A 13,402-nucleotide genomic window follows, 5' to 3' on the forward strand; every position below is an offset into this window, starting at 1 on the left:
ATTTATACTTTTCTTGCATTTTAACGCTTAATCATAGATCTCTCTTCAGCATTATTATTATTTACATGGTAGTTTCATTGTAGTACCTCACAATTAATCAAAAGTAATGCTTGAGCCATTTTCCTTTTTTAGGATTAGTATGTAATCAATTTATCAGGACGGTATTTCAAAGTATTAGATATAGTATAAGCATATTCACTTCCATATAAACCTAAATAAATGCAAAACCTTTATTTTCTGCTGTCTTTGACCATTTTCGGCCATATTTATTATTTCACCATTCATGTTCAAGCTCCATAGGTCCCTCCAGCCTCCAACCTATATGCGCCACCTGCTGGTTGTAGACATGTACTGCTTGGACCTTGTAATAATGTTGCTCATCAATTAACAGTTTTAACTTTTGTAATTTGTCTTCCACTCATAAGACTGTTATGAGAAGCTGAAACCTTTATTTCAGATGCTGAAATTACCTGTTCAATCTAAGGGGATTATTTACTGTATCTTCGATCCATATCTTGTTATTCTTCAATATTTGTATGTATAATTGTATACAGTCTCCTAATGCGTTTCCTTACTCTATGTATAACGTGATTTTAAAGCACTCTTTTAGCGTTATAAAAACCGTTGCTTTCTTGAATGCCTCACGGGTCGGACTCTCCCCGGAACCTCTCCTCTCCTTCCTGCTCACCTCGGACATATTTTGATGGAGCACACAGAGCGAACACGGTGGGACGCTCATGTTTAACTGAGAGTAGAAACCGCAAATTAAACCTAAAAAATAAACATTTTAATTTCAAATAGACTTTAAATCATATCCACCATATAATATGAATTAATATGTTGTAGTTTGGTAAATAGAAATGCGCAGGTACGTATACATTTTGACATAAAAACTGTTGAAGCTAATATTCATTCAGCTCTAACGTTATTTGTTGTGTGTTTACCTATTTATGTCGACACATATATTTAATTAAGGCCATAAGGATGAATTTAAATGAGCTAATTTACGCTTATTGACTGTTAACTACAGAGGTAACGTTAACGGAAGAGTTCACGTAAAAAAAACAATTAACCTTTTTCTTATAAATACCAGTTAAGGCTGAAAACCCAACATCGTAAAATAGACTCATGGTTATTATCAACCTAAAACGGTGCATTGTTGTGTGTTAGTTTCATATATGTCGTGGTAATATCTGTTATTATATTTGTCATGTTTTTGTTTTGCAGGTAAAACCAGCTCAGCATTTCAAAGATGGAGCCCCTTGCCCCAGACACTGAGGTTCGTGTAGCCGTGGCCCAGTGTTTCCGAACCCTCTCTACATCCACAGAAACCGAAGACATTATCAGCTCTCTTCAAACCTTGCACTCTTTCCTGGATGAAGGAGCAGAGAGCAGAAGCAGCTCGGATCAGAGAGCAGAGTTCAGGAGGGCTCACTTTACCCGCACCCTTCAGTTCCTCGTCAGCAACATCCAGGCGGACTGGCTGCCCGGCCTCTCAGCCGCCCAGCGCACTGAACTGTGGGACGGCCTGTTCCTCAGAGGCCCCCCCGAGCAAGCCCTGCTGGTGCTGATGGAGGGAATATCTGAGCTGAGGTGGGTGGTGTTCTTCTCTAATAGTAAAAAGACTATTCTTCAGAATCAGAATTCTGTCAATGCTTCATTAAGGTACTGCTTCTCTCTGAACCTTAAAGGTCTGCTAGCTTTATTTACATATTCACCATTATTTAAAAAAAACATGACATTGAAATTTCCTATTTCACTTGGTTTTACATCCCAGCTCGTGGGGGAAAAGGGTTCTAGCTATGTATGTGCAATCAAACTTGTAAATACTTTTAAAATTATGAATAATGTATATCTGTGAGTTATCTACATGCATAGTTTTTATACACAGGTCTTCACTTCTCTTCATTGTCTCTTTCCACAGAGCCAGCACTAGCCTGGATCTGTTGATCAGCGTCACTGAGCAGTTCCTTCAGAGCGGCCGCCTCGCTGCGCTGCTCTGGTCCTACTGTCTGCTGACGGCTCCCTCTGACTCCCCCCAGCTCAGGGAGACTCTGCTGGCTCGTATTGTGGCGCTGCCAGACCTCACCGCCAACCGGTTACATCTGAAGAACAAGCACTGCTTCTGCCCTCAGCAGTACTACACTCTGCTCGCCTCAGAGATGCTCACCGCGCTGGAGAGGACCTGCCAAGCACTCAGAGGTGAAGGATCATCTTAATATAATGCCAGAATTTGATGGGCTTATGTCAAAGATTTATTTGTAGGATATCAAAATGATAATTTGTCATCATTACTGTTTTCTGATTTTTATTTGGAACAGATGGCACAGACTGCTCCCTGACTTTCGTGTCTCAGACACTTGGAAAAGTGTGTATCCAGGGCCATAGTGGTGAGTTTACTGTACATTAAACTGAAACTAAACTGCATTGATTTGTGGTTATTGGTTTATCTGTTAATGTCATAGTGTTTGTTTTATGAAACCAAAAGCTTTGAGTTGTTCTAGAGAATACTGATTACGTCTGATAGGCATGACTTTCATCCATAAAACTGAATTTTCCTTTCACTCGCTCTAGGAAATAATTAGAATTGTTTTTTGAGACACAGACTAAGATGTATCTACCTGTTGCATTTTTATTTCCTACCTCCAGGTCCTGTGTTTGCAGTGATGGCGCCCCGGCTGTCTGTGTGCACGCGCTCTGACATGGTGTGGCAGAGGGTTTGCTGGAAGCTGCTCCAGAACGTTCCTCAGCGATGGATGGAGAGCGTGCTCACTGGGCTGGTGCAGGCCGTCAGCGGGTAACGTGGACAAGAGACGGTCATACACAGTTAAACCTCTTACAGCTTAGATAGCCTGTAGTTGAGTTTTCTATTTGCCTTCATGACACCAGTTCCCACCTCCTTTCTTCAGGCCTGAAGCCTTTGGCAGGATCGTTGGGAATCTAGTGATAACCAATAAAAAGGCCCAGTTTGTCATCACTCACAAACTGCTGTTACTACAGTACAAGTATGAGGTAAGAAGATGACTTGCAGCCTCATATTATAACTTTAACATTAACTAATGAAGATTTTTTGTTTTCCTAGACTCAAGTCTTGAGAACGGTCCTGGGTTACCTCTCAGCCGACAGGGAGCGGAGGCCACTGCTCATCCAGGTGAGCGCATCAGGATAATTAGCACCCAAATTGACAAAACATAATATTTTGGGATGATACTGACGTGTAGGGCTGGGCGATATATCGATATTTAAGATATATCGATATATTTTTTAATAAGATATGGAATTAGACCATATCGCATATATCGATATAGTTCAAAATTGCGCTGTAATACTTGCTTCAGGCAAGCCGTTGATCGGAACTCTCTGCACTGCTTCACGCGCCCCGGCTCCGCCCCTCCTCTTTCATGCACAGAGGGGGGGGGAGGGGGAGGGACACTCCGGCACTCTTCAACATACATGGAGAAGGCAACAACGTCTGCAGAGCGTACGGTGGAGAGCCCCTTGGTTGGTAAAAGAAAAAGCAGTAGCTCAATCATTTGGAGATGGTTCGGATACAAATTGTCAGATGAGCAACAAAACCAAGCTATATGTAGGGAGTGCCATAAGCACATTGCAGCCAGTGGTGGAAGCACTACGAATCTTTTTCATCACTCAAAAACGTGGCACAAAGTGCAATATGAAGAGTGTGTGAAGCTGCTGCAGAAGCCACAGGCACAAGCCGTCCCCAACCCGACAAAGCTCCAGCCCCAAAACAAAGCTCACTGCAAGCTTCATTTCCCCGCTGTGTGCCGTATGAGAAGAAAAGCGACAAGTGGCGTGCAATAACAAAGGCGGTGTCCTTTCACATTGCCAAAGACATGGTCCCTGTTGCAACAGTGGAACAGGTCGGGGTCAAAGAGCTAATTAAAAAGCTGGACCCGAGATACGAGCTTCCCAGTCGAAACTATTTTGCACGAGAAGCACTGCCGCAAATGTATAGTGAAGTCAGACAGAACGCTGCAGGCCGGCTCGCTAACTCACCCATTTTGTGTTGACCAGCGATATGTGGTCAAGCAGGACGTGTGAGCCTTATATGAGCGTGACAGTTCACTTCATGCAAGACTGGGAGATGAAAACAGCTTGTCTCCAAACAAGGCTATTTTTATTTAAGATATTTTATTTATTTAAATGTGCACCTTACGGAGCTTTGTTATACAGTGTTTATGTTTACATTTTATAGTGAGTTTTCAATGAAACTACTCGTATTTGACTTTGACTGAGCATTTCATTTCACAGCTCTCACTTTGCGGAAAAAATATCGGGATATATATCGTATATCGATATTCAACCTAAATATATCGGGATATGACTTTTGGTCCATATCGCCCAGCCCTACTGACGTGTGTGTGTGTGTGTGTGGGTGTGTGCTCTCAGGTGCTGCGGTCTCTGTCCCAGGCCTGGGCTAACCCCAGTGCAGTTAAGCACACACCTCTGGAGCAGCAGCTGTATGTCAGTAAGGCCTTACTGCTGAGTGTGCGTCTGCTGAGAGACGCCGAGCTGCAGGAACTACGCTCAGGTACAAGCAGGGTTCGAGGCCTTAAATTACTCAGTAAACCAACAGAATAAATATCAATTGTTATGGCTTCACGTCCTTTCTATCACGCACTCTGCTACCTTTGATATGTTCAAAGATTACATTTGATTTTTCGCTGATTATGATAAAAATCGCTCCCAATAAGATGAGAATCATACATTTACTAACTTTAGTGATTTGAAAAAGCTGTTTAGCTGGCTAACATGGTAGGGAAAAACATACCTGATTTAAAAAATAACGGTGTAATTAAGCAAGAAAGGACAAATTCGCACAATTATGCAAGTTTTAAAAAAATGATCCACTATGTTTAAGTGCAATTTCAGTGTTTAAAGCATTTTTTCAGGATGGCTCTGATAAGATTGGGCATTATTTTAGCCAAGATAATTGTTATTTCAAATTGTCCCATTCCTCAATAAGACAGTATGAATTTAGATTGTAAAACGCGCCCCCTTACCTCTGCTCTCTGTGCTGTGTCTCTCAGAGTTGCTTCAGTGCATGCTGGGCGGCATGCAGAGCCACCTGGACAGCAGCGTGGTGCGGATCAGACACATGGGCATGGTGGTGGGGGAGTGCCTGAGCGCCCGCATGGACATCAACAAAACCAAGCTCAAGTTTGAGGTACAGTTGATAAAAGCCCTCAAATATATTATTAATCATTTGATTAAAAGGCCGTGGGGACCTGCGTCTGAGTTTGTGTTGTGCTGTAGTACGATCAGGACGAGGAAACCCTGGAGCTGCTTTCTATGATGACTCCCATCTCTGGAGAGGAGCCAGAGGCTGAGCCTGAGAACGGGTAAGTGACTTCACATCTAATAACTGTTACGCATCTTAGTCAGAATATCTGTGATACAATCATACGGTTCAATGTTATTACGCTCCCTAGCAGATGATCACTTTAATCCCCTGTGCTTACATTAGCAACTGGAAGTATTGTGAAAATGATGAGGAATTTTAAGTAAGAGGGTGTTGGTTTTGTGTAAGAGTTGCAGCAGTGGCTCAGTCAGTAGGGGCTTGGACTGGGAACCGTAGGGTCGCCGGTTCAAGTCCCCAACAGACTTGAAATATGGAAAGTGGACTGCTACTTGGAGAGGTCCCAGTTCACCTCCTAGGCCCTGCTGTGGTGCCCTTGAGCAAGGCACCGGACACCTCCAATCCCCCCCTCCCCATTGCTCCCCGGGCGCTGCACGATAGCTGCCCACTGCTCCTAGTACTAGGATGGGTTAAATGCAGAGGACTAATTTCACTGTGTGTGCTCTGCTGTGTGCATGTATGTGACTAATAAAGAGGGTTTCATCCTCGATTCTATCTAACTAACATAAAAACTACCAAACATTATTATCCCTATTTCTATCAGTGCGTTTGGTCATAAGTACAGCTTAAAATGGATCCAAAATAAAGGTCAACAGTCTGTAATGCTATCAAAGAAATTGCATTTTTAATGTCTTTTATTTTTGTGTATTTTCATTTTTTTTTACCATATTTAATGAGTATTGGTGAAGGGAGACGGAGATCACTTTTAATGAACCACAGATTTTAATTTCCAACAGCTGCTTGTGTAATTGCTGTGCGTTTGACAATACAAATCTAAGCAGCCTTTATGAACAGTTTTTCTTTTATAACTGAGTAGTCCGTTTTATAGCATTTTAACAGAAGCAATGGAGGAAAGTATCTTCCAAGCACACGTACTTTAAATGATTTGGACAATTAATATTCTATTCACATAAGAAGTATAATCAAGGGCTCATTAAACATACTCACTTTCTATGTGTCTGTAGGCATAGATCGTATTTAAGACTAGGTCTATCATTCGCAGAGTCACCTCTCCTCTGGAGGCCAGTGAAAAAACTACCCAGAATGCATCATCTGAAAATAAGTCAAAATCTGACCCCGACTCCGACCTGGACAGGTAAATATGATCTCTTCTCTGTTATACTTTAATTATGTATTGTGAGAAGTGGTTTTGGTAACTTAAAGTCTTTCCCTGGTGCAGCGACGACGAGTTCACGCCGTACGACATGTCTGCCGATCAGGAAATGAGTAAAGAGTCCCCGCCACGCTACCTACGAGACTGTCTGGAAAGTATGGCTCCAGATATTACATTTATCCCATCTCATAGATCACCCTGTGTTTCAATATTTAATGTGCTTCCAGCTGTAATCTTTTTTTAATCTGTTGAACCCTCCAGTTTTCATTTCCTCTGAGGACTCGGTGCGCTTGGAGCTCAGTTTGAGAGTGGCTGAGGGTTTGGTGAGGAAGAACGTCTTCGCTGCCAGAGAGGTATGAAGGCTACACACAACAGAAAGTGCTTTAGTTTTTATTCATCCCTTGAAAATGCCATTAAAAAATACACTTCAAACGACATATCTTTTGCTTTTGATATAAAATCAGAGCATTTACTTCCTGTAAAGACAAATCCCATATCTTTTATAATAAAACTAATCTTTCTGAAAAATGGCTCCTTACAGATTACTTTTCACTCTATGGTTTATGATTGTCTCCGTGTTTTTCAGATCAGTGTCCAGCTGACCAAAGTGCTTCTTCACATGGAGAATAAATACAGCATACGTGGCTTCCTGAGTCTCAGACAGGCGACCATGGTGGCGCTCACGGTCACCGACTGCATCCCTGTAATGATCAGCACTTTATTTCTACATTTTATGCACATTTTATGCACATTTTATGCACATTTAAATTGTATCTGAATGTATATATACTTTCTGGGATAGGTGACTCAGTATTTGACCACAGAGTTTTACTCCATGAACTACAGTCTATGCCAGCGGCTCGATATCTTGGAGGTAAAGTGGCTGTGTTCCTTGATGAATGATTTAGGGCTGCAACTATCACTTGTTTTTATTATCATTTATTCTGCTGATTATTCACTAGATTAATCAATTGTTTGGTCTATAAATCAAAAAATTGTGAAAACATTTATAAGATGTCTTTAAATGTCTCATAATGTCAGTCCAAAACCCAAAGTCATTACATTTGATCATTTATATAGAAAGACTTTTCCATATTTGAAAGGTTCATGCCATTATTTTCTTACTTTTTGAGTGGAAATGGACGTTTATTATTAATAGGTCATCAAAAAAACGTTTTAGATTGATTTGAGCTGTTCTGATCATTGCTGAGAGCAATCATGAAGCTGTTTTTGTTTTGCTCTCTCAGGTCCTAGCCCTGGCAGCGCAGGAGCTTTCTAAGCCAATCACTGCAGAGAGAAGTCCGCCTGTAGGTGTTCCTGTCAGCACTGATCTGACTCCGTACCCCGGGGACAACCCTGTCCACTGGAGACAGGTGGTAGAGAGGCGGATTCAAAGCAAGACGAAACGCCTCACTAAGGTAGTGAAGTGGACCAATGGTTCACCACAACTGTACTCCTGAGCTTTAATAGTTGTATATTCATTTTCCTTTTGCTCCTGCTGAAGGGTGTCACACAACCTCCTGCTAAGGCGACCCCTAACCGTTACGCCCCGGTTGCCGGACATTTCTTTTTTCCTCTTCTCAGCAACTATGACAAGTAAGTGTTTTTCTTCAAGACAAATGTTAAGGCTCCACTCTTGTTGTTTTGTGTGTTCAACCGATAAAACCGGAGTGTAATGCCTTCCTGCCAGGCCTCAGGTGACCTTTGACCTGTTGGGCGGGGACCATCTTGTACTGGGCAGGTTGATCCACACGCTGGGCCTCTTCATGCACCTGGCAGTGAATGCACCGGTAATTTTTTAGTTTTTAGTTTAGTTTTATATGATATCATTTCAGTGTAAAGCTTTTTATCAACTTCAATGTGCTTAAGTTTCAGGTATGACCCCTGTAAAGTATTTCAATATGTATATTTTATTATAAAAGGGGATCAGAAACGTGATTTATAGCTAGGTAAAGAGTTGTATTTCAGCTTTTAAAAGCAGAATTAGGAATTGACACATCATAATGTTACAATAGGCTAAAATAAGTCTATTTTTGTTTTGTTTTTTGCAGATAGCTGCACAGATGGGTCGTGCTTTATTGGACTTTGTGTGGGCGGTGCGCTACCATGTTGACCAGTAAGTATGATGCACAATTGTTTCAGGGAAGTTAAGATAGTTGTGGTTATTAACACCACTATAATTTAGTCTTCCTGTATGGCTATAGCCTCTTCCTAGAAACATATTTTTTAAAGACCATAATGAAGATAATAATACATATCAGTCTGAGCTGTAAACTGAAATGTGTCTGTTGCAGGATGGTGAGACGAGGCGTCCTCTTCGCTGTTTGCTCCGTGTTCCTGAGCATGCCCAGTCAAACCCTGCTGGTGGACCTGAACGAGCAGCTCTTTGAGACCAGAACCTGGCTTGCAGGTAAATCAAAAACACTGCCAAAGTCTTTACATGTGGATTACATTTTGAACTTACTCATGAATAAAGCAATAGATTGTTTGTATTTATTAAAAATAGACTAGCCTCTTCAAATGAGGGATTCTTGTAAATGAGCAAATGTCTGAGGCTGCACCTGCATAGTGTAATTCTGGAAGGGATGTCCTCTCAATGACACACACATGCACACACCCACACACACACACACATGTACAGCTGGACTGAGCAATTCTGGGAAATGGGAGAGGAACACGGATGTCCTGTACTGCATGGACCGTCCATGACGGGATCGGCCCTGCAGCAGTTGGATGTTCCTTTATCCCTCTGAGGGTTAGGGTAGTTTCACATTGCAGCTGAATGACGATTGACACAGTTTGTCCTTCCACAAAGGACTGTTACTTGTTCAATGAAAATGCCAGGATTATGTGCATGTGAATGATTTTGCTCTTATTATCATTCCGAGACATCTAGGCTATCTTTGAGCTAAAGATGCTAATAATATTATTGTGCTGTTAGAGGGGGGATTTTTTAAAGTGGGGTCATATCAGGTACTTACTGTCAATACTGTCAACCGTATAGCTGTTATTTCCCCCCTTACTTAACAAAATATTTGCTTGTTTTTTTTGTTTATTTGTGTTATTGTGTGTGTTTTTTTTGTGAATCCAAACTAACGAAAGGAGTCTGGTAGAGAGCAAAGATAATTCATTCAGTTCCCTATTTGAAAGGCCTGTGTCAAGGGAAGGTAAAGATGACACTAAAATGATGCCCCCTCCACAGCAGTACATCGCTACTGCAGGTCATTCACTGTCTATGAATAAGTACCTCATACAACCACACATTACCCCAAACTATCCCTTTGTTAATTTTCACAGATGTGGCTGAAGGAGACCCTGATGAAGACTGCAGAAATCTAGCCATACAGAGTTTGGTCCTGCTGGATAAGAGCCTGAAGAAACAGCTACAAGACCAACAAGCACTGAGCATGGAGTCATGATCTCAGCATCAACATGAACAATGAAAACACTGAATGTGTCTCTGATGCGCTGCGGGCTTCACTGTACCGCCGTCTCATCTTCACCCAGAGGACTGAGGTCAATGGAAGTGATGCTCCGGATATTTGCCGACACTATCCTGGAACAACCACTGGCACAGGCAACAGGCAGAAAAAGAGAGCAGACCTTTTCAAAGTTGATTTATCTCTTTGTTCATAAATAAATCATGCCCACACGCTGTATTGTTAAGATGAACATGGTGTATCATTTATGAACCAGATAAAATAATGATTGCATGGAGAATAGGATGCCGTTTTTGTCCACCAATAAAAGTTATGAGGATATCCTTCAACCTCTTTCCTGTACCGGCACGTCTCGGTACTCTGGTTGTTTGTTTTCAAAGGACATCCTGTGAATATTCACGTACATACAACAATAATGGAAATACTACTTATTCACTCTGACAAATGTGTGTATTTTCCCAACTATGACAGTTTTTTTTAAATAAACAGTTTATAGTTATTTTTTTTCTCAAGTTCCTTGACTTGATTTCCTTGGCATATTTAGTTGAAAGATCTGCATTGGTTAGTAGAATTATTTTGTAGTAAATACAGATATAGCTAGTAGAGAGGTTACTGTGTTATTGATATTCACTGGGCAGCAGTTTATACCAAACATCTCAAATCTACAACATCAAAAACATTTTTGCAAGTTACTCAATTTACTTTATTTGCCTTGCCATTTTCATGACACTATACACTAGGCGTACTGGTGAATTAATTTGAGTACAGAAGGATTTTGTTAATTGTATCATACCTTATCTTAACATTTAATTCAAAGTCAAAATAGCTACCGCATAGTTGTTTACAATGAATATTTAAGTAAAAAGTGCAATAAAATAGTGCAAGTAACAAAATGATACGTGTCAAATGTAGGAATGTGTGCATAACTGCGAATAAACATATAAGAAGCTGAGGAAACAACTTCAATGTCATTTCTTGGTGAGATCAAACAATGGATGCGTGGTACTGCTCCTTCTACTTCTACTACTACTGCTGCTACTGACCTTCGACCGCGACTCGGGTTTCCTCGTTGTTTTCCGTAAACTACTCCTTCGAGGTTGTCAGGGGCAACTGGTAGAGACGCTTCTCGCTCACACGGGAGGCTATACAACAACACCAAGTGACAGTCGGTTTGTTTAAGTTGTTTTGAGATTAAACAACCAAATCGGCTGTAACCTGAAGCAAACGGCAGTCAGGTTGGTCTTCCGATAATTTAACAAATCGATGAATTTCATTCTATAATAGCGAAGGCTAGGGAGGAATGCTAACTTTGGCTAGCTAAGCTAATGCTAGCAGCTGAAGCTAACTTACTCATTAGTCGAATAACGCTGCTAAATGATACGAGTCCATAGCTAAAAGTGTACCGCGTTGTTTATCTATTGCAATTCCGGTTTTATTCCAAGTTAAGTCGATAACCGTTACATATAAAGTGTAATTGTATTTGAGGGTTACGTTACTTTAAGTGATAACTAGTAATTACCCAGCTTTTACAACACGAATTAGCCAGTCAGCTAAGTAGCTGGAAAAGCGCAATAGAGCCACAAAACACATACAAAAACATGAAGTCAAAGAATGCACCATGAATAATAACCATGTATAATATTGTAGGCTTTACCTGCCCTCCCTTGTTACTCTTCTCTTCCAGGGAGGAGCAGAGGGGACATGGCGGTGTATTTTGACCACCGGATTGATGCCCCTGAAGGCAGTGAAGTGCCCTCTCAGTTGACCTGGCACTCGGCCCTTTCTGTACTGGCTGTTGCCTCCAGCAGCTCCACCAATGGAGGCAATGTAGACCTCTACCTGCGGCAGGTAAACACTGGGCTTTGCACATGAACACTGACACAGATTACCACCTTGTAATATCCTATTGTAGTCCCTGTGTATGAATATGATCAATTACAGCCTACTTGACAACGTTTGCATTCTTCATCCTTGCAGGGAGAGTTTGTTGAAAAATGCCATTTAGAACGTCTTCACCCGCCCACAGTGATGCGCTGGCATCCCACAAAGCCAGTGCTGGCACTAGGCTGGGAGAATGGAGAGGTGGTGCTGCTGACACACCCCTCTGGAGATCAAACAGTCCTCCCCAGCACACATGCAGCCTGCATCACACTGCTCGAGTGGAGCAGCTCAGGCAGCCGCTTAGTAACTGGTGATGAAGTGAGTGTAGGCCTGATTTCAATATATTATAAACATGCATTTCCTGCACAGATGCCATCCGAATCTATTAAAACTTCACATTTGATTGTGTGATTATTGATTATTATTATTTATGACAGACTGGAGTGCTTGCAGTATGGAAGGTAGATGCTAGAGGGAGACTTCAAGGAAACCATCTTGTGAAGCATGAATACAAGAAACCTATCACCTGCTGCATCTTCAGACCGGCCTCACCCGGAGAGTAAGTAAATGCAAAGCTCAGAGTTGGTTATTCTTCTTGGATAATGTTGAATTGTCACATCACTATTCTCTCTTGATCTGAATGATTTGTTGCTGATTGTGGGTCCTAACTCATGTTGCAGCGATGTGGCAATGCTGGCCCGGGCGTCAGTGAGTGGAGATGAGAGGGCTCTGGACAAGTTCAGCTGGAAGGGAGCTCCTCTCAAGATGGGACCACAGGAGGGGCTCGCATTCTACGTCTGCACTGCAGATGGTAGGAGATTGTTTCTTTTTGGTGTGCAACGTCGTAATGCTAAAACAGTTTTTGAACCCTGTGAGTTTGTATTTTTAAAGCCACAAAAAAAAAGAAATCGTGAAACCCACTTCAGCAGGGTTTCAATAATCCATCACAGAATATTGTTATTATTCTACAAACCTGTCTGATCGTGGCAAAATATCATCTTTTTTTGCTATAAGGGAATGGAAATGTTGCATCTGAATCTTTAACCCTGTGTCCCTTGAATATAGGTAAAGTCCACAGTGTGGATGAGAGTGGTAAAACAAGCACACTTCTCAGTGTGGAGGGCGCAATCAAGAAACTGCTCTTCCTGGAGAAACGAGAGGTGCTCGCTTTGATCACAGAGACCATGATGCTGTCACAGTACACACTTGGGCCTGAGGGAGGAGCTCAGGAATTTATGAAGGTATACAAACCTCAATCATTTAGTTTTCTCTTCAGATCAGTTTGGTTTGTGACCATGTTTTTACTGACAGGTGAAGTTGAGCAGCAAGAGCGGGCAGAATGTGGACATTGTCTGGACAGAGAACGGTCTCCTCATCACAGCAACAGGAGAGCAGGTTATCAGGTCAGTGTACAAATATGGTTTGTACACACACACACACACACACACACACACACACACACACACACACACACACACACACACACACACACACACACACACACACACACACACACACACACACACACACACACACACACACACACACACACTTTAAATCCCATTTTTAAACTTGAATAACTGTCTC

The 13,402-nt window shown here is 41.8% G+C and overlaps 2 protein-coding genes across 3 annotated transcripts in view; both read left to right on the forward strand.

Annotated features, from left to right (window-relative positions):
• The first annotated feature begins 666 nt into the window (after positions 1-666).
• Positions 667-10,433, forward strand: telo2 (TEL2, telomere maintenance 2, homolog (S. cerevisiae)). Of its 2 annotated transcripts, none has more exons than XM_063893946.1 (21): positions 667-726; positions 1,228-1,593; positions 1,925-2,202; positions 2,322-2,390; positions 2,650-2,797; positions 2,910-3,012; positions 3,083-3,151; positions 4,411-4,552; positions 5,052-5,188; positions 5,278-5,363; positions 6,384-6,476; positions 6,561-6,649; positions 6,756-6,847; positions 7,081-7,197; positions 7,297-7,368; positions 7,742-7,912; positions 7,999-8,090; positions 8,185-8,284; positions 8,546-8,610; positions 8,789-8,904; positions 9,792-10,433. In XM_063893946.1, the coding sequence occupies exons 2-21, from the start codon at positions 1,253-1,255 to the stop codon at positions 9,911-9,913; spliced, it is 2,502 nt and encodes an 833-aa protein (XP_063750016.1). In that variant the 5' UTR covers positions 667-726; positions 1,228-1,252; the 3' UTR covers positions 9,914-10,433. The 2 variants fall into 2 exon arrangements, with proteins under 2 accessions (XP_063750016.1, XP_063750015.1); XM_063893945.1 differs by having other exon boundaries at positions 703-868.
• Positions 10,434-11,035: 602 nt separating this feature from the next.
• ift140 (intraflagellar transport 140 homolog (Chlamydomonas)) overlaps positions 11,036-13,402 on the forward strand; it is a 24,833-nt gene continuing 22,466 nt past the window's right edge. The window contains exons 1-7 of the mRNA XM_063893943.1: positions 11,036-11,169; positions 11,619-11,782; positions 11,912-12,133; positions 12,253-12,374; positions 12,496-12,626; positions 12,881-13,056; positions 13,127-13,218. Of these exons, the coding sequence (XP_063750013.1) occupies positions 11,636-11,782; positions 11,912-12,133; positions 12,253-12,374; positions 12,496-12,626; positions 12,881-13,056; positions 13,127-13,218 (890 nt within the window). The 5' untranslated portion in view covers positions 11,036-11,169; positions 11,619-11,635. The remainder of the gene's footprint in view (positions 11,170-11,618; positions 11,783-11,911; positions 12,134-12,252; positions 12,375-12,495; positions 12,627-12,880; positions 13,057-13,126; positions 13,219-13,402) is intronic.

The sequence above is a fragment of the Eleginops maclovinus genome, chromosome 10 (assembly GCF_036324505.1).
Source record: "Eleginops maclovinus isolate JMC-PN-2008 ecotype Puerto Natales chromosome 10, JC_Emac_rtc_rv5, whole genome shotgun sequence".
Classification (NCBI taxonomy): domain Eukaryota; kingdom Metazoa; phylum Chordata; class Actinopteri; order Perciformes; family Eleginopidae; genus Eleginops; species Eleginops maclovinus.